The 20,232-nt window shown below is 36.9% G+C and overlaps 4 protein-coding genes and 1 long non-coding RNA gene across 12 annotated transcripts; 3 read left to right on the top strand and 2 right to left on the bottom strand.

The window, feature by feature from the left end:
- Nucleotides 1-724: 724 nt before the first annotated feature.
- On the bottom strand, nt 725-3,136 carry LOC110227382. The gene is made up of 5 exons (XM_021021470.1): nt 2,908-3,136; nt 2,680-2,817; nt 1,745-2,446; nt 1,533-1,651; nt 725-1,423 (listed from the first exon to the last, which is right to left on the bottom strand). Exons 1-5 carry the CDS (start codon nt 3,134-3,136, stop codon nt 725-727), a joined length of 1,887 nt encoding a protein of 628 aa, XP_020877129.1.
- A 2,346-nt stretch (nt 3,137-5,482) lies between these two features.
- Nucleotides 5,483-7,852, top strand: LOC9310544 (uncharacterized zinc finger protein At4g06634). 2 transcript variants are annotated; one of them, XM_021023285.1, is made up of 6 exons: nt 5,483-5,777; nt 5,848-5,906; nt 5,985-6,184; nt 6,272-6,361; nt 6,475-6,618; nt 7,077-7,852. In XM_021023285.1, the coding sequence occupies exons 1-6, from the start codon at nt 5,686-5,688 to the stop codon at nt 7,653-7,655; spliced, it is 1,164 nt and encodes a 387-aa protein (XP_020878944.1). In that variant the 5' UTR covers nt 5,483-5,685; the 3' UTR covers nt 7,656-7,852. The 2 variants fall into 2 exon arrangements, with proteins under 2 accessions (XP_020878944.1, XP_020878945.1); XM_021023286.1 differs by lacking the exon at nt 6,272-6,361 and having other exon boundaries at nt 5,560-5,777.
- Nucleotides 7,853-10,944: 3,092 nt separating this feature from the next.
- Nucleotides 10,945-12,843, top strand: LOC9310543. 5 transcript variants are annotated; one of them, XR_002331440.1, is made up of 4 exons: nt 10,948-11,244; nt 11,587-11,972; nt 12,087-12,211; nt 12,484-12,843. It is a non-coding gene; the product is annotated as an uncharacterized LOC9310543 (long non-coding RNA). The 5 variants fall into 5 exon arrangements; XR_002331439.1 differs by having other exon boundaries at nt 10,945-11,244; nt 11,533-11,972; nt 12,087-12,841; XR_002331438.1 differs by having other exon boundaries at nt 10,946-11,244; nt 11,592-11,972; nt 12,087-12,841.
- Nucleotides 12,844-13,760: 917 nt separating this feature from the next.
- Nucleotides 13,761-15,411, top strand: LOC9308419 (ubiquitin-like domain-containing CTD phosphatase). The gene is made up of 6 exons (XM_002874429.2): nt 13,761-14,099; nt 14,178-14,322; nt 14,401-14,515; nt 14,602-14,665; nt 14,764-14,929; nt 15,014-15,411. The coding sequence occupies exons 1-6, from the start codon at nt 13,813-13,815 to the stop codon at nt 15,257-15,259; spliced, it is 1,023 nt and encodes a 340-aa protein (XP_002874475.1). The 5' UTR covers nt 13,761-13,812; the 3' UTR covers nt 15,260-15,411.
- A 16-nt stretch (nt 15,412-15,427) lies between these two features.
- Nucleotides 15,428-18,187, bottom strand: LOC9308418 (uncharacterized protein At4g06598). Of its 3 annotated transcripts, none has more exons than XR_002331310.1 (5): nt 17,895-18,187; nt 16,829-17,544; nt 16,366-16,568; nt 15,679-16,118; nt 15,428-15,592 (listed from the first exon to the last, which is right to left on the bottom strand). XR_002331310.1 is itself a non-coding variant. In XM_002872303.2 (4 exons), exons 2-4 carry the CDS (start codon nt 17,542-17,544, stop codon nt 15,943-15,945), a joined length of 1,095 nt encoding a protein of 364 aa, XP_002872349.2. In that variant the 5' UTR covers nt 17,895-18,187; the 3' UTR covers nt 15,428-15,942. The 3 variants fall into 3 exon arrangements, 1 of the variants encoding a protein (XP_002872349.2); XR_002331311.1 differs by lacking the exon at nt 17,895-18,187 and adding an exon at nt 17,651-17,884; XM_002872303.2 differs by having other exon boundaries at nt 15,428-16,118.
- Between the last annotated feature and the right edge of the window lie 2,045 nt (nt 18,188-20,232).

Here is a 20,232-nt window from a genome sequence, read left to right as displayed (position 1 = left end):
TAAAAGACTAAAAATTAGAAGGAAAACCTTTTCCAAGAAGTCATAACATTTGACCCTTTCTTTACCCGTTCGGAAATGAAAAAACGTTGGATGAATTACTCCCTTTGGAGAGAATCCATCTTCTGATTCAAACAATGGATCCCTGTTTGAAGTCGTTATCCTTGAACTTGATCTGAAAGAAGATAGCGGCATATTTCAGTTTATTTTTTCTTATAATAAACTGTGATAGTCTTTCAGAATCCTTTTAAAGGAGAAAGGTCTTCAGTTTTCTTTAAATAATAACCTATTGCGGGCCTGCTAGAGCAGACTTTGGGTCCAATTAAAATATGGTCCAACACTTTCAAAGTCGTCTTTAGGCCATGATCGAAACCATTGCCTGGTCATTTTTATGAAAAAATTCTCATGAATTATAGAAACCTTATCCCTCGATAAAAAGCCTAAGCCGAGCCCCCATCCTCGCATCCGAGAGACCGGGGAAAAATACTTGTTAAAGATTTTTTCTTTAAAAAAGGCGAGTGAGCCTGATCAGCTCATCTCTCACAATTCATAAAACCTCTTTGGTGGGTTAGGACTTGCAAACCTAGAATCGCATCCAAACGTTTTACTTAAATAAAAAAAAAATCATATGCAGGAGCATGTACATGATTGTGTTCAGTCACACTAGTTAAAAACAACACATTTCCGTCAAACGGAGTAGTCTTCATGGATTCAACGAAATAATTTTTTAAGAGCGTTCCTCTGCCTCAGGAGAACCCTCGTATGGGCGAGAACCTTCACCTACCTCGAATTGAGAGGGGGAATCTCCAAATACCAAAAAAAATTGTTTCAGATCGAGAGTAGGACGGGAAGCCGAGGATAGCTTGAATTCAACCGCAGCGAGTTCGGCAGCAACTTCTCTCCTCTCGCTCTCGAACGAAACTCTTCCATTCTCTAGTTCCTCAATCAGGTCTAGATTGCTCTTCAGCTCGGCTCGATCGGTTAGAAGTTTAGTCCAGACCTCTTCGTCTTTGGTGAACTTCGTAACAGATTGAATAAGTTGCCTACCAAATCCCCTCATCTCTTCTCGAACGTTATGTTCGGCTTCAGCGATATCGCGAGCCCTATTCCTAGTTAAAAGCTCGATCTTTTGATTCGCTTCTTCGAACAAAGCCGTAGTCTCTTCTAGCTCAGCCTCCAAGCGAAGAGCATTAGACCTCGCAGAATCTCTTTCAGCGTTCGCAATTCTGATACGTTGCTCGTCAGCTGCTAGAGTTTTCTTCATATTCTCAAAAGATGACTCGAGGGCTTTCGCCTGCTCGAGTCGCTCAGAATGATTGACTGATCTAAGTTCATCAACCTCCTTCTTAGCCTTTGCGGCCTTTCTCATCGCTTGGTGAAGGAGGTTCTCATAATGGAAGATCATTCCATTAGTCTCCATAAACGCCTTCGGAGTAAAAAAAAAAAGGAAAAAAAACGTGTCATTAAGACAAAAAGTTTTTTTTTTTTACTTAAGAAAAAGGGGTTGTCATAATCAAAATCTAAAAGATCCGAACCTGGGATAGGTAGCATGCTCGGTTGACGTACATCTGACGGACTTCCGGCCTCCAAACCGAAAAAGGGGGAAGGGATGCCCCTTCCCTTGTCTGAAAACTTTGGAAGATGTCTCCAATCTCTTCTCCGCCCACAGAGGAGAATAACAGATTGATAAAATAGCTGCAATCTGGAACAAGTCTTGCTAATGCTCGCTTTCTAAATAAAAACTTACCTGAAATCGAAGCGGGTAAAGGATTTTGAGTCCTAACACTCAGTCCTTGAGACAAGGGAGCCTCCGGTCTCGGCTCATCAATTTCTTCTGGAATTTCTCTGTCTCCCGGAAGAGGGAGCTCAGAATCTAAAAGTATCGAAGAGGGAAAAACAGAATGCAGAGGGCTTGGGACTCGTGGCAGAGAACTTAATCTCACTGTTTTGAGTCTCTCGTTTGATAAAGTATCCGAGTCTGGAGCCTTCCTCTTTGTACAAGGAGAAGAAGTTACTTCTCTCTCTCCCTCTTGTGCGGAAGGGCAAATAGCGGTGGCAACTGGAGGGTCGTTAGGAATATCGGCTCCATGAGAATCCACCGCAGAAGACAAAGCCGCTTCTAAAGAACCATCATAAACCAAGAGGGTCTTCCTGTGGAAGTTACCAACCCTGGAGATTGCAGCTATCCGCTTCTTTTTCCCAATTTCGGATAACTGATCCTTAAGAGCTTTAGTCTCGGCGAGCATTTTTCGCTTATCCCGAGCATTCAGGCTCGAGGCGTCTTTTTCTTCAGTAGGAGGATCGAGGGGGTGAATTTGACCATCTTTGATAGCGAGCCCCGCTTTATGAATACGTTGAAGGGTGAAGGAATTCCAATTTGTTTCACCCTCAGAAACGATTCGAAAGAAAGATAAGAAGTCAACAGTTGGGCGGGGGATCGTCTGGTTCCCTGAAACAAAGTGTTGAGTTGAGAATTCTATGTCTTTCGCACAAAAACAGTGAAAGATAATAAAAGATGATTCTAACCAAGTTTGGGCGACCAATTTGGGAGAAGAAGACCGGAAAGCCCTTGGACGGAATGAGGATTAATTCTGGATTGAGTGGAAAAGGGATATATGAAGTCATTTAGGGGCATTTCGTCGATGAGGTTACGGTCAAAAATAGGATTCATGGAAAAAATACCCGCTGCCGCAGAATCACGGGCTCGAAATAGCCCTAAGAGTTTGCTGGTGGTGAGAGAAAACCCTGCCTCCGCCGAGACGGTCAGGGTGCTCAGAACGTACCGGAGGAAGTTGGGAGCCATTTGGGGAAAAGCAATCCCTAGATGAAGGAGGTACAGAAGGAGAACTTCCGGTATGGGAAAAAATAAATCACAACCTTTGAAATAGACTTCGTATGCATAACAATAACCCTCTCGCACCATTTCCGGAGACTCGTTGGGTCTAGGAAGAGAAAATTCTATTTCCTGAGGAATGTTACAAACGCGACGAAGAGCGCCAAGGGAAGCATGGGTCGATTGAGACCTGAAATGCGGACCGAATTTATCTCCTGTCTGGGTGAAGACTTCGTCCCCTCTGGGAACAGGGATTTCTTGGCTGTCATCTTCATTGTCTGAAACGTAGACGGCTGGGGAAGACATTTTTTTACTAAGAAACTTTTCTTTCTCTGGTTTGGTAAAAGCTTTCAGGGTGAATGTACGCTGTAAAAGCCGTCGTTCCATTTAACCCTATTTAGCGGAAAACTGCCACGAGAATATTGGGAAGTGGGACAGTTTTCCCCGCAGTATTAATATAAAATTAGAAAATTAATGATGACGGTTGTCAGGAAAATCAAATCACTTGATTAACCGAGATCGGTGTAATAGCGTAAAACATGGAATAATTCCAGAGTGTTAAGGATCTCAATTCATTAATTACTGTTTACTTAAGTCTTCCAAGCCGAGCACTCAGCTCGCAAGACTTGGGAGGCTAAATGTTGGGGTCTGATCCCACACATCTTCGGTAGGATCCACTTGGATCTGTCCACGTCATTATTACATAATAATCCTCTTGGAATTAAAGATATTTTATTATGAGAATCGAGCTTAACCAGTCGAGAGTTTGGTTCGGTCCAGTAAAAGAGGCCGATCCTTGCCATTATGGAGTTCGCTCTTATTCAACAAACAGTTCGCATAGAGAAAGGCCGAAGCGAGGAGAATATTGTTCGAGGCTCGCGGTAGCGTCAAGACGCAGGAGTTCGGAGTCAACAAGAAAGATTTCGGAAGATCCACGCGAAGCCCAAGATAGTTCGAATTCAAGCCGTTTCGGTCAAATTGTAACTTACATGATTAATGCGGATCAATGCGATTATGAGCAGTAAATGACCGCATTGATCATGTTTTCTCTATAAAAACAACCTCAAACGCATGTGTTTGGGAGGGCAAATCTCATTCTTCATTACTTCTAAGCAATACAATATACTTTCTCTCTTTACTACTTTCGCAAGGCATTTTATACTTAAATCTTGTCAAATTTCTTTACTTCTTTTCTTGGTTGATTTCCTTTTCGAATTTTCATATTCATTTCCTGATTTTACAAGAGTTTTTCTCCACTGAAATACTTAAAGATAATCGAGTGTGAATCCTACATCCACAACGTGGATTAATTATGTTTATGATTAGAGATTTGTAATGGGAAGATTAAAATGAATGACGTGGATTAAATATGTTTATGATTAAAGATTTGTAATGGCATATAATGTAATTTCTTACACTTCTTATTGTTACAACTTATTGATGTACTTCCCAAATAATAGTATACGATAATTAACATGCTGTGTAGTGTAAATATTTTTGATAAATATTTTAAAATTTAAAATGAAATAGTTGAAAAAGAATTGAAATAGTAAAATTTATATAATTATAAAATTAAATTATAAATTATAAGTGAAATAGTTAAAAATGATAGATATTGGACTGTACGGGCTTATTATCCATGTCCGAAACTGGATGTTGTTTATAAAAACCTCATTGAGAGGTACAGTGTTTGATTACCTACCAAAATCTTATTCAGATAAACATATTAGCTATGATTATTTAGATTAGCCACACTCTCCAGATTAGCTATCATTAAGGAGAAAAACAAAGAAGACAGAAATTCATTACTTAATCTGAGAACCTGCCTCAACGTCACACATCTCACCCTTAGTGGGTGTAAGCTCCCTAAACATTACAAACAAAAACGTAACTATTTAAGCATAAGAGAGTACCAAATTAGCAATCAAGATTTATTCAAAAAGAAAGAAGACTTACATGTCATTAAGTGAGAGTGTAACCTTGCCTTGGTTAACTTTAAAACCCACCTTTTCCTCCTGATAATCTCCAAGATCAACCAGCTGATCTTTGGGGATCGAAATCACACTAGTTTTTTTGTCCACCTTAGTGACAACCCTGAACATCAGGGACAAAAACGTCAATATCTAAACGTCAATGTCTATGTTTTGCTTTTGCACTATTTTGATGATCCCGTACAAAATGTTCACGTTTTGGTAGTAATATGAACAAATGTATTCATTTTATAAGTTTGGAATGGTAGCAGCGTGTCAGATAATACATAACGATAAGTTTAAGTAGTGTGATGCGGTTAAGTGGACTATTTTCAAGAAAACACGTTTTCTATGCCAAGATGCAGTTATTTGGTTTTTGAATGATATTGTAAAAGCGACGATGAATAATGTTTCATTGATAAAATAATTAACATGTTGTGTAGTGTAAGTATTTTTGATAAATATTTTAAAATTTTAAAAGTTTAAAAATAAATGAAATAGTAATATTAATATAATTATAAAATTAATTAGTTAATTATAAATGAAATAGTTGTTAAAAATGATAGATTTTGGACTGTATACTATACATGTACGAAACATAAAAACCTCATTTAGAGGCCTTTTGAGACATAAAAAGGCCCATTTGCTTCGGGGAAATCGGTACACATAATGTAAACCGGTACAAACTAAATAGAAATACTGGTTATAATCCGGTCCATAAACCGGTATATACACAGTAACAACCGAACCGGGACTCCATTATCAAAGTATGTGCTTAAGGTCTCTCTTCTCTATCGTTCTTTCCCAAGAACCCTAATCTTCCCCAAATCCTGAATCCATCGTTCTCAAAATTCACAAAGGAACCACCTTTATCGAAAGAAATCGATGGATCATCACAACTATCAATATCAAAATCCTTTCGAGAGACGACCCATCCTTAAATCCAAAGCTCCTGCTGTGAAGTGGATCAAAGAATGGTAATTTTCTGATTCCGTCACTTATGCGTCTGTTAGACTACGGATTCTTACTGTTTATCCTTTGTTTTAGGGTACCACAAGATATTGTTGCTACAGGTGGCAAGTGTTATCTACACAAATGGGTCACAGGTGAGATTTAAAAAATTGTAATGTTTTATCTTATTTTCATGTTTGTGATGTAATTGTATCGTTGTGTTGTTGTTATAGAGGATACTTTTAACAGACATAAAGAAAAAGAGAAAGAGCCTGATGTTCCAGAGCCTGAGCCAGAACCAACTACAGAGATTTTGTTTCTCTGTAGTTATGATGGATGTGGGAAGACTTTCTTTGATGTTAGTGCATTGAGAAAACATTCTCATATTCATGGAGAAAGACAATATGTTTGCGATCAGGAAGGATGTGGAAAGGTTTAATAATTTTATCCTCTTTTTGGTTGGCTTAAACACTCACTTTCATGATATATTGAAGCCATCTTGTTTTGTTTTCTGTAACAGAAATTTCTGGATAGTTCAAAGTTGAAGAGACATCATCTTATTCATACTGGAGTGAGAAATTATGTATGTACTTATGAAGGATGTGGAAAGGTGATTGATTTGATCACTCTCACTAGATTAGTTTATTTGGTATATGATATGTAATTAGGCAAAGGGACTGTGTGTTTCGTGTTATAGTAACTTTCCGTAGATGATGGATGCAGGCATTCTCCTTGGATTTTAACCTCAGGTCTCACATGAAGACTCATTCACAAGAGAATTATCATATATGCCCATACAGTGGATGTGGAAAGAGATATGCTCATGAATACAAACTGAAGAACCACGTTGCTGCCTACCATGAAAAGGTGTCAATACTCATTCGATAGATTGTCATGAAATACGTTTTTTTCTTGTGTTAAGACAGAGCAGCTCATTAGTCAGGGTCTATCTGAGTTCAGGAGAAATTGTGTTGCTTTGTGACTTCACTCTTATTTTCTTGGAAACCCGTGTCTCGTTAGTTTTTACGCTTGGGTGTAGTTTTTGTTTGCTAGAGGTAGGCGTAACTACTATTGTTAAGGTTTCAGTAATCTCACTCGATGCTAACTTTCTTTCTGGAGTAGAGAATTCTAATTGATTAGAAGTCGCATGATTAGAATTTTCTACAACCCTTTTACGGTATCTACACTCTATTAGTAGGTTGAAAGTTTCAGACGACGCATAGGCAGAACAATGCATTGGTTCTTTCATGTTTACATCCTTATAGTATCCATATTTGTAAGCATCTTAGAACTTACCTCTCTCAATTTCACAACCGGTTTAACAGAATGGTGCTGGAGAGACGCCCAAATATACTCCACCTGCAGAGAAAGTATCAAGGACTGTCAAAACACCTGCTGCAGTTTATGGCCCATCTTCGGATCGACCATACGCATGCCCTTACGAAGGGTGTGAGAAAGCTTACATACATGAGTATAAGCTTAAGCTCCACTTGAAGAGAGAACATCCAGGGCATTTACCAGAAGAAAACGCGGATACCCTCACACTGAACAAGCACAACGGCAGTGACAGGAATGATATGGATGACGGGAGTGACCAAGATGTTTACAGGAAACACACTAGTAACGGGAAAAGCCAGACACATAAACAACAGACCAGAGCTAAGCCAAACATGAGGACACCACCAGCCAAAGCTGGAAAGAAAGGTTCAACCTCTTCGCCTGCCAAAGTGAGGATTGCCAAAAAACCATGGCAAGCAAAAGAAACTTTTGAAGAAGTAGAAAGAGAAGAAGAAGAAGATAGCGAGGAGACAGAGGAAGATAGAGATAATGTGGATGACGGCTGGAGGTTTGGCGAAAACAACGAGGAGGATGATGACGATGAAGAGACCGAGTATGAAGACTAGTTTGAGCTTCATCTAAGCCATAGGAGACCTTTTGCTTACGTCCCATCTCTATTTGTGAAGGTGACTTTAGTAGCTTTGTTTCTTGACTCTTCTTCTTTTCGGTTGCCTTATACACTCTTCTTCATTTTAAAGCTTTGTACAGTATTCCTTAACATTTTTGGAAAGCTTTTCTTTTAGTTTTGGTCAACTTTTTGAAAGCTTTTCTTATAAATTACAATATTGAACCCCAACATATCTTCAATGTCGTTTACATGTGAAACAATGTAGGTTTTGAATTATGTCTAATGTAATTTAAGGAAAGAATGTTCTCTTGTTAGGTTATGATGATGGTGAATGAAGTTATCTTAATATTGTTAGTACTGTTTTACTTTATGTAGGTAATGGTCGAATATGCACGGTATTTTTGATTTTTTTAAGAGGAGAGATTATGATTGAGTAGTTAAACAAATTTTTGATATTCTTAAGAGGAGAGATTATGATTGAGTAGTTAAACAACCATTATAAAGTTATTCTCCTTTTTTTTTTTCTAGGTGAGTTCTCTCTTTTGATAGAGAGAGATTGTATTAGAGAATTTTGCGAAATTTGATAAGATGATTGTTGTGGTTGCACATGAAGATCAAGGTTAAACATTAACACAAACAACCCTGCATAATCATTCAATTCAGCGTATCCAATAATTCCTTTGTTAGATAGCATCAGAGAAATGCTAACACGATGGTTTATGAGCGTGGAGAATTAAGTGCAAAGAATCGCGATCCTTTAACTATTGAAGTAGAGAAAAAGATTTCAAGAAGGATAGAGAAAGGTACAACATAACGAAGAAGAAAACGAAGACATGAAACAGTGGAAGACAAGATAAGATCGTCACAAGGATCACAACGTTGTAATAGACACAAGTGCAGCCATTGTGGTAAAGAAGGACCAAACAGATTGACGTGTGATATAGCGATATGAAAACGGTTTGTTTAAAACCTCATGATTTAAATACTACATTAAAGCAAGTCTTAAATTTTTTCAAATTTTTTTTCAACATTGTGCTGGTACTATGATCACTGGCCGTTTTGTTTTTTCTTCCACAAACCGAGACGAACAAGAACAATTGTGGTCGCGGGTTCTCGAGCCCCATGGTGGGCGATTCATCTTTTTGAAAGCATGCTACAACATGGTTTATATCTCTGGATTATCATTTCTACATTTGTTGAGTATATTTTGGATATGTACTACTAATGTTTTTCTTGAATGGCTGCTTCTAGTTATTTGATTTTTGGGCAGTTTGATAGATTACTGATATTAGTAAGAAATACGATCTTAATCATTTATTAATTTCTTGAACTCATGATCGATATAGCTTCTTACTATATATCCTCTTCACTTATTAGATTTTTTTTTCGGTACACTACACAAGCAAAGACCCACACATGATTTAGACGGTAAAAAGAACCCGTAACCAAAATCTGACAAAATCTTAGAAAATGGAGCAAAATGCAGTTTAAAGAAATGAAGAAGCAAAAAATCAAGTGGAGGATGAAAGCAATCGTCTAGTTGGTTGATTAACTGGTCAACTGGGAACTACAAGAAAACAAGCCATTTGTGACTCCCATAAAAGTCGCAAAATGGTCGCAAACTCTTTTGTTGGGACTACTTAGCGACTACTTCAGTTGGTCGCAAAAAAACGGTCACAAAATAAAACAGTCCCAACATAGTCACTAATTTGCGACTACTTTCTGACTTTATGTTATAGTCGTATATAAGCGACTAATATGTGTCTCGATAAGAAGTTACTCATTTCCGACTAAAATGCAACGAGTTTTCTGCATTGGTGAAAAGAAGAGATTATGTCCCAAAGTAGTCGCAAATGAGTCTTTTAATTTTGCGACTAATTTAAGACTATGTGTCTGTAGTCGCAAAGAAGTCTCGTATTTGTTACCATTGTGCCTCGAGTGTTAGAGTTTTTGTAATTTGGTTTGGTCACAAATTGGTCAAACTGTTGTAATTGGTTTGGTCACAATTTGGTGCATATTTTTGCTAATCATAACACTTTATTAATTTCCAAATTTGAAATGCTATTAATCAAAAGTAATTACTATTTAAAAAACTAATCATACCAAAAGATTATCATCCTAATCATACCAAAAGATCATCACCCTAATCAAGTTTACAACACAACGAAAATATGACATCAAGCTCATGAGTTTGAGGAAGTTTTTTTTTCCAGAAGTACGAATTGTCTTCGTCAAGGCTGCTCCATTTCTCCTTATCTATTCGTTATTTGTATGGATGTTTTGTCGACACTCCTAGATAAAGCAGCACTCGAGAAGAAGATCGAATATCATCCCAAATGCAAGAATATCCAATTAACCCATCTCTATTTTGTGGATGACTTGATGATACTTGTGGATGGGCAAAAGAAATCAGTAGAAGGTATTCTCTGTACCTTTGATGAGTTTGCTACGATTTCTGGTCTAAAGATAAGTATAGAGAAATCAACTCTATGCATGGCAGTTATGTCAGAGAAAGACCTATCTGAAATCTTACAAAGTTTTTCTTTTACTCTTTTAAGAACTCATCCTTAAGTTAAAACTTTTGGAAAGCTAGAAACTCATTCTAATTTCTCCTCTCCTCTTAGCTTTCTCTCCCTCCTCTTCTCCTCTATGCACTTTCTCTTCCATGATATGGTAGAACTTTTTACGTTCAATACAACCGATTTCGGAGTATTTGGTGGACAAAAAATTCTCTAAAATCTTTGGTATTCTTCGCAACAGAGTTGATATTATCATTGGTATTTTTCGCAATGTAGAATGGGTTAAATGCATTTTCGTGTATAGGATCGACTAGAAACCGGAGAAATAAAAAGATTTGTTGTTTGATTGGAAAACACTCAAAAAGAGTTTGGACGATGAACCCTATTTAGATATTATGGGAAGAAGATGAAGGGGCTCGATTTTTAGCAATTATGTTTTTTCATTTTACTTTAATTTAAAATGAATAGAGAAAGTGAGTTGTGCCTTCGCAAAAGAAAAAAAAAAAAAAAAAGTGAAAGTGAGTTGTGTATTACATAAATGGAGAGATGGCACCTTAAGTCATAAAGATGATAAATGTTTGGCCATAGTTAGACCATGTACACTCGTAATTTTTTCTCAGTATCATTAGCCCAAATATAATTTTTTAATGGACCAAATCTCACAATTGGACCTCATCCGTATCAGTGGACTCATACCTCTGATACTCAGTATCGGATGACGTGGCAAAAGCTCATTGGACCATAAATGAATTTTTTGGTGATAACAGAGAAAAAAAATCATTTGCTCTTATCGTCTCTTCGCTGCGTCTTGACCCGATTCTTTTTCAATGGAAGCGAGAATCATCCTCCAAATTTAAATCCCTTGGAACCCTAATCGCATATTCTCTCGTACTCCTTTAGATTTCCCGTGCTTTATCAGAGCTTCTTCTTCTTCATGGGGTCACCAGAAGCCGAGAAGTTACAGAGGTCTGTCGTTCTGCCGTCCGTCTAATCTTCCTGCGTCGATAGTCTCGGAATTGTTATGGTAATGCTCTGTCGTCCGTCGTTCTTTCAACACTGTTAGCTCCGGTAAGTCTCTTGATGAATATGTTCTCCTTTCTTTTTCGTCGTTTTATCTTATCGGCGGTGGATTAATTAAGGTCGGAAACGTTATAGATCGGAATTTTCGTTTCTGATACGTTATCGATTTCCGGAATCCTTTCTAATGAATTGATTTCAAATTTGTATTTTTGGTAGAAATTTCGTTGTTAAGGATCTCTCTTTCTTGTTACTTGAGATGTTCTCCGTTGGCTTAGTTCTTGGTTTGAAACTCATTAGTTCTTGGCTGAGCAATTGTTTTATGGCTTGCAATTTAAGGAACATAGACCAATGAAGTAATTAGAGTTCTTTGGAATATGTTTTAAATGGTAGTCAAGGATGGAAGGGAGTTCGGTTTGATTTCAATTTGAAGATGTATGAAGTCTTGGAGAAGTCATCTTTATACTGAAACTTGCAAGGTTTGCAGGCAAAGGCTTGCTTTTTCATGTTGATAATGATGGCTTCTATTGCAGGAGAACGTAATGCCAACTCTTACCATGACTTTGCAACCTATTACTTTCCTTATGGTAGAACTTATGTTAATTTCAAACTTTGAAGACAGTAAATGCTGGTGGGCAGCCAAAATCTGAATCATATGACTTGAAGAAATTCCATGTTAGAGATATGATTATTGGAAGAATCAAACGTGTGGAGCCCTATGGCTTATTCATTGACATTGATCAAACTGGCATGGTAATGATCTAGTTTCATGCAGCAAGGTAATTCCTTCTCCTTTTAGTCTGAAGTGAGTGTGGTTAAGATTTGCTGCAAGATTTGTTGTCACATTCTTGTACTAAGCTCTCATTGTAATACACAAAATATCTCTTTGTCAGGTGAAAGAGAAGACTATAGCTGCAAGATGGAGTCAAGTGAAAATGTTTATATTCCCGGAGGCTAACCGGAAAGATTTTGATGAGCTGGCGGAAAACGTGAAAGAAGTGCTTGATGGAAACAAGGGGTATATGATGCTGATCTACTAAAGAGTTCTTTATTGCTGTTGTTGTTACAAGACTTAAAAACTCTTATCTGTGTTGATTGGCTATGTTTGCAGAAATGTTGAGGCTATCTTTTAGACTTAAAAACTCTTATGTGTGATGATTAGTTCAGGGATTGTCATTTTGGGTCTCACACATAAAAACTATAGAAAGTAAAGCAATAGTGTAGTATGTGTGTGCTTTGTCTAATCAAAGACTGATCAATGATATGTCTGTTCAATTTTACACATTGAAGATGGAGAAGTAGCAGCACACACCAAGAATCGATTGACATGGCAACATGGTCCTTTGTGGTACTCACTGCTTCTGCTCAACTTCACGGCCATTATCACTATTCTCTTTGGTACCTTTGTGGTACTCACTGCTTCTGCTAAGTCTTCTTCCCCTTCCTCCTCCAATGATGATACTGTTGACTATAGCTATTCTGCTATATAAAACACTTTCTACATTCCACTTGCATTTGTATTGCCCCTTGTACTGTCAACACTCCATTTATATGTGATGCATTTGTAGCGAAAGGCTTTGTGTTATACGAGTTTGCTACTTCTGGTGTGTAAAATCTTTGATATTAGTGATGAATTTTTCTTTATTTTCTTTTCATATTGCTATATATCACACAAACTAGCACAAAACATTACATCAACCACAAAACCATGACTTGAATCCATATCTTCTTTTTCTCTACATAACCAAAACACAAAAATTTGATGAAGTGTGTTTATCAAGACTTAATTAAACACCAAACTTCACTTGTCTCTTCTCTATCTTTCTTTTCAAAAATTCAAAACACCAAACACCAAATCCTATGTTTTTATATATTTATTTTCGATTTTGCAAATAATTTTTTTTTATAATACTTAAACCGGTCTCACCAATGGAAACATATTTAGTACCAGTATCATAAAAAATCTCAAACAATAAATAAACATTAAAATTAATACTAAAAAATTGTTAATGATACTCATAAAATATCACCTATGTGCATGTTTTGTTATTTTAGATGGTGTCTATGGTATATTAGAAAACAATAAATGCAATATGACATTTTTGGAAAAGTATTGCACTGATAATTTTCTCGAATTTATATTGATAAAATTGATATAACCCATAACTTCAAGATATAAAATTAATAGAGTCCAGAACTTCGGTTGGTAAAATTTATAGATTCAAAATCTAGAACTTATTTAGGAGAATTAGAAGAAAAGCAGATTTGATAATGAAAGCACCTTCAAATTTTTTGTATATGTATTTTATTATAATTTTATGTCAAAATAAATTCTCGTCATATAGTAGTACATTACAATGATTTTTTCTATATAACTATATTTTCTAATTTTTTTATTTTTATTTTTAGTTTTATTAATAATTGCTGTAAAAAAAATAAAAATAATAATAATAATAAATTAAATATATTGAAAAAATATAATAAAAATTTATTCTTCCATTTGGTTAGTTATTTAATTTATAATAATTTTTAATGTATTGGTGAAACGGAGGGAGTATATTAGCACCACAGTTACCTTTTCTACACCAATCAAGCATCCCAAAAGTCAGAACAAACTAAATGGCTTCCTCTTCCTCTTCTCCGACGCCTAGTGCTACGGCGGCGCTCTCTCCTCTTACGGAGGAGGAACTGACTCTGACAGTTAAATGGAATGGAAAAGAGTACACCGTCCGAATCTGTGCCGACGACTCAGTCGCCGAGTTAAAACGTCGCATCTGCCTTCTCACCACCGTCTTACCTAAACGCCAAAAGCTTCTTTACCCCAAGATTGGAAACAAACTCTCTGACGATTCTCTTTTACTCTCTTCGATCCCCTTTAAGCCATCGCTGAAGATGACAATGATCGGGTTAGTCTCAATTTTTCTCCAATTTCTTAAACCCTAACGCCAATCGATCTAATTGAAATCAATTTTTGGATATTTTAGTACTATTGAAGATGATATAATAGTGGATCAAGCTGAATCTCCTGAAATTGTTGATGATTTTGAGCTTGGTAAGGAAGAAGCTGTGGATATTAAAGATAAAGAAGTCAATAAACAGAAGTTGAGAAGAAGAATTGATCAATACAAGGTTAGTGTTTTTTTTTTTTTTTTGGTATCTATTTGTAAATGATTCAAGCTTATGCCACAATGTGCCATCATTTTGTAGATAAATCTTCGATCGCCATGTCGTAAAGGCAAGAAACTTCTTGTTTTAGATATTGACTATACATTGTTCGATCACCGTTCCACAGCGGAGAATCCATTACAGCTTATGCGTCCTTGTAAGCCGTATACTATAACTGTTTTATGCTTTAGCTAGTTAGTTTTAGCTTCTTTCTCTGATGGATGTTTTGATTACTTAATGCAGATCTTCATGAGTTTCTTACTGCTGCGTATGCGGAATACGATATAATGATATGGTCTGCTACCAGGTGATTTCAATTGTAGTTTTTGTTGCGTTTATTCCGATACATTTTGGTCATATTCCTAGCTTTTCTGATGCTGGAGTTATCCATTTTGGCTCCTGCAGTATGAAGTGGGTTGAGTTGAAGATGACTGAGCTGGGAGTGCTGAACAATCCTAACTACAAGATCACAGCTCTTCTCGACCATCTTGCAATGATCACGGTCCAGTCAGACACTCGTGGGATTTTTGATTGCAAACCGCTAGGCTTAATTTGGGCACTACTTCCTGAGGTATTCATATAACATACATCTTCACTTTGCGCATAAATCTTGATCTATCTTTGTAACTCATAGGTGTTATTCGGACTTGTGCAGTTTTATAATCCTGGGAACACGATAATGTTTGATGACCTAAGGAGGAATTTCGTAATGAATCCTCAAAACGGTCTAACAATCAGACCGTTTAGGAAAGCTCATGCAAATCGTGATACGGATCAAGAGCTTGTGAAGCTGACTCAGTACCTTCTGACAATAGCAGAGCTACATGATTTGAGTTCTCTACACCACAGCAGATGGGAATCATTCTCCCAGGACAACGTCAAAAGGCGCAGACAGGAATGACTTGGCCGCATCCATATTACTCGGTTTTTGTTTAGTTTTCTTGACATACCAAGAGGTTCAGATGTCACTTTTTGCTTGCCTTATATATTTTATGGGTTGGTAGAACGGTCAACATTTTATTAGTAGTTTCGAATGTTAATTTGCTACCGTAACATCAGAACCAAAATATTAATTAAGATGTTCAAATTTCTGATAAATGATGTGAGTTTGGTTACACAAACAGATGAACAAAACAAGCGACAGTTGATACAGAGCTTACATCACTACACGTTTTACAGGAAACATTCTCTTCAGACACAATACAAGCATTGCACAGCCCAAGATTTGAGAGCCCTAGAATGAAGCCAGTTTCGTGATAAGGATTGCAGTCTATTGAGCAGACATGAACAAATGAGTTAATAATATCTTATCATAAATACCTGATGTGCGCAGAGACAGACCAAACCGCCTCCAGCGAACCCGTTGTTTCATTAATGCCGTTTTTTCCATCAATCGCTCGCACTTGCTCATCGAGATGTCAAACCGGGTCAACAAAGATAAAAATAAACTAAGAAGCATAAGCACAAACAGAGCAGCTACTAATGTGATAGGGAAAGACACACAAGAAGCTGGCCTGGAACCATGAAGACAGCTCAAGCTCAAGCCATAAGCATAAAAATATTTTCGGCAGGAACTTTGAACCCTTAGGGCCTCAAGGACAGATTCGTGAATTGCGACTCTAAATCTCTACTCTTCGAACGCTGGTGGCTAGATGATCCTTGCTTTTTGGTCTGCTGTTGCTGCTGCGGCTCATGCTGCTGTTGTAGCTGGTATAAAGCCCGTAGCCTTACAATCTCTTTCTCCAATACATCATGTTCTACTGAAAAAAGAAACCCAAGATTAAGTTAACATCTCACTGTATACAATTTACATACTCAGGGAAACTAGAAGGCATCATTGATCTACTCCATGCTTAGAAGCTTGAAATAAGTTTTTTGGTTATGATGTGATAGTGTTATTATTTTATCCAAGAATTGATATCATAAAAGTAGACATCTTATCTTCAAAGTGATACGAAATTATGAGGGAAAGGTTTTGGGGTTCTGGTAAGTGCCTGAAAAACTTACAGTACTTTATAAGCTGCTCTTGTGCTAAGCTTTCCAACCGATTCTTAAGAGATTTGTTCTCCAAGCTGAGAATTAGATTCTGTTGATTGAGAAACTCAAGCTCCGCCGACACTTCAGAACCCTCTACCTGTAACATCTGAACGTTCCTTTCCAGCTCAGCTATGTACTGAATTTTACGGACTCGAGAGCGTTGGGCAAACTGCCTGCAAAAGAAAATCATCTGGTTTGATTAAACAGAGTAAAGTTACAACTGACCTAAGGGTGTTCCTTATTCCTATATGCATGTCAGCCTGATGTTTAACGCAAAAGTATAGAGAAGATATGAAAACACAGGGTGCAAGAGTTCACTTAATCAGCCAGCCTAATAATATGCTACTAATAACCTACCATCAAATGAATCATATAAATTTCTTTAGCAGAAAACAACCCAAGACAAACTAAAGTATCAAAATAGACCACGTACTGTCTAGCACGTTTCGTATCAGCCTCGGAGGTAACAGACTTAGCCAGAGAATTATCCCTTTTTTCGGAAGACGACTTTGAGAAATTGTTTATGAAATCTTTCTTGCCGTCAGCAGCACAATAAGCCTTCTCTGCATCATGTAGGCTACCAGATGACCCTGATCTTGTGATAGGGCTGCTCTCCAAACAACCAGAACTACTGTTTGGGCGGGCACCGGAATCTGATAATGAATCCCATGTTCTCATTTTCTGTTTGGGCAAATGAGCTGAAGGGTAGAAGGGGACGGGCTGGCTTCTCAGGTAATCAGACTCCTTGGGACCTCTGGCGTGAGCAGAGAAACTGCTATTGTTATTATATCTACCACCATCCCAAAGTGTGTAATCCACATCAAAACCAACAGGGACATCTACATATGCAAATGAATCACTTGATGACCGTCGATGACCTCCTTTCCGTACAGGTGTCTCGGGTTCGTTGAGAAGGTCGTCAAGCCAAGAAGGCTGTTCCTCAATCAGAAAACTCTCAGATGAAGTTCGATGATGATTGACATTTCCTTCTCCAAGCTTCTGAACAGCCTTGGATCCAATCACACTACTTGGAACAAAATCTGAACAAAACGTTGGACCACCCGTAAACGGACTTTTTGGAGGAAGTAAAGCCTGCTTCCCAGTGCATCCCAGATTTCTAAGATTCTGAGACCCCTTGGAACTTGCCATCTGCCCAACATAAACACAAACTCAGACAAAACAGGTAGGGATTAAATAAAAGTTGTACCTAACAGAGAGCAATAGATGAAGTTGGCCTAAGCAAGTAATCTAGTACCTAAAAATGTGCTCCTTAAGCTATCAAAACATTGCTTGAAATGGTAAAGATAGTTCTTTTACATAAACACACATAAGATGCAAGTCCTAATCCACCAAATGTGAATGATTTAACAGAATTTTCACTATGAATCAATAGAAATTAGATAGATAAATCTGCCCTAATTACAACATTTTCATCAACAAGGAAAATAGCAAATGCAAAAAGCCCTAAAAATCACAAATCAGTTTTTAAAAAGTCTTACCTCTCTATGAATAATAAATCGAGAAGGAGACGAGATCTGCAAAATCGAAACGACGAATGAGGAAGAGCAGATAGATTGTTGTCTTCTTCTTCTTGTATGAATGAATGAATCTGTCAAATTGTTTCTTTTTCTGGTGGCAGACGTTACAAGGCTAGCTGGATTGATGAGTAAAGGCCTAAAAATTAACGATGATTTTGTTTTATTTATTTATTTTATTTATTTTCCAGTTATGTTTTTTAGCTCCCTGTGTTCTCGCGCTGTCTTCAACTTGAGCGTAGGTTTGTCATCTGACTTTGTGAACAAGTTCTGTCCAAAATCCTTTTTTATCTCATGTTTTTATTAAATGAGAAATTTGTTGATGTTTGTAAATTTGTAATAGTATACATATATATCTTACAAATGCCTTACAAATATTTTACAAATATCTTATAGATAACTTGTAAAATCTTATGTGTATAAATTATACAACTTTATTTTACACAAATTTTTTTTTATAAAACCTTATAAATGTAGACAGAGTCTCCAAATAATAGTTATTTAAATGTATTAAAGACTAACAAGAAATTTATAAAGCACAAATTTAATATCATGTAATGAAAACTAGACATTACAATTTTTCATATTCAATTTTGTTTTATGACATACATCACAAATTTTCTATTTAATTTTCTCTTTTATACAAATAAACTTATATTTCTTCCATTTATATTTGATTTTGTAACAAACATCAAAATGTTTAAAATATTATTTAAGTTGAATCTATTTTTATTTTAATAAAAATAATTCACATGACATTATTTTCTAGAGTTATTTCATTAAAATAGAATGTGATACTTCAGATAGTGTTTATTTACATATTTGTGCATATAGCATAAATATAATAAATATATATTATATGTCGTAGTACTTTATATTTGTAGGACCTGAATATTGGCACACGAAAACACAATCTAATATTTGCAAAATAATTAACATAGAATAAGTAATGAAATATAACAATATCGAAAAGATGATTGAGGAACAAAGATTGACTCTGGTAAATAGAGTCGGGAACTTTGATGATCTCTCTCCTTAACTCAAAAATCACCCTGTAGTGTGACAGTTTGATGACGATTAGAGTCCTATGATTAAATTGTTTCTCCTTTTGATTCACAACACTCAAAATCAAAAGGTGATTGAACGCTAGTCTTGTGTTGTACTCTTAGACACAAACAAGAGAAGAAGAGAGAACAGAGGGATTTTGATCCTTCAATCGATGATTAGAATAAGAGACAATAACCATGATTTTACAGCATAATAGTTCACATCCCTGGCATTTAAGGGGAGAGTTGGATCTGGATTTCGTACCTCGAAATCCATTGGCGAAAACATTAAAGGACTTCATGTAATGGGCCCGGCCCGACGGCCCACAAGGAACCAAAGGAGATTCGATGATGATGATTGATTAAGTCAGCGGGGATCTCGGGAGAGGACCTTGTATCTAGGAAGAAGTTAGCGTGGATCTCGGAGGAGATGACCTAATTCGAGGACCTATATAAAGACGGAAAGAGACTTGTAGAAAGATCATCGCCTACTAGCCTACTAAGACCTAATACTCAAAAACACTTGTATTCTCATACTTTTCGTTGTATTCACTTAATTCACATCAGTAAAAATCCATTCGTTCGTAACAATTCAATTCTCAAAGTTTCATTTAAAGTCTAGCCCTCTTTGCCCATAAAAACTAAATACAAATCTCGAGTGTGGATTTCAGCACCCACATGGAGAATATCCAGCCTTGGTGATAAAGCCAAACATTGAACGTGAGAAATAAAGTGAAAATTTGGGAGTTATGGAAATTGAATCTCCAGTTCTCCACGTTGATTTGTTTTTTTTGGTAAAAGAACGGGAGAATTAATATGTGCTACCGTAACCTCTCGCGCCAATTCTTTCAAAAACAATACTCGATCCCGACAGTTGCGAATTGAGCCAAAGATATTACCACACCGCCATTTCTACCCCCACCACACACTCATGCAAACAACGTTGCCCAATTGCTCCCATAAACCTTGTTATCCTCTCTCAAGTTATCGTAAATCCATTCCAACAGGGAGCTTGCGAAAAACTTCCGCACGTTTTGCGGGGAGACAATTTTTTTCCAAATGCCCTCCATGGCTGGAAAACCCCGTATGACATGAATGATTGTCTAAAGACCACCTTTACATATCTGACATATTTTCGTGTCACACAAATGTCGTTGGTAACGTTCCGCATTAGTCATAATCACCTTTTTCGTAACTAACCAAAGAAAAACTCTCACTCTCTCCGGAGCCACAACCTTCCACACTCGCACAAAGAA

The sequence above is a fragment of the Arabidopsis lyrata genome, assembly GCF_000004255.2.
Source record: "Arabidopsis lyrata subsp. lyrata unplaced genomic scaffold ARALYscaffold_6, whole genome shotgun sequence".
Lineage (NCBI taxonomy): Eukaryota > Viridiplantae > Streptophyta > Magnoliopsida > Brassicales > Brassicaceae > Arabidopsis > Arabidopsis lyrata.
This window is presented reverse-complemented; position numbering and strand designations above follow the sequence as displayed.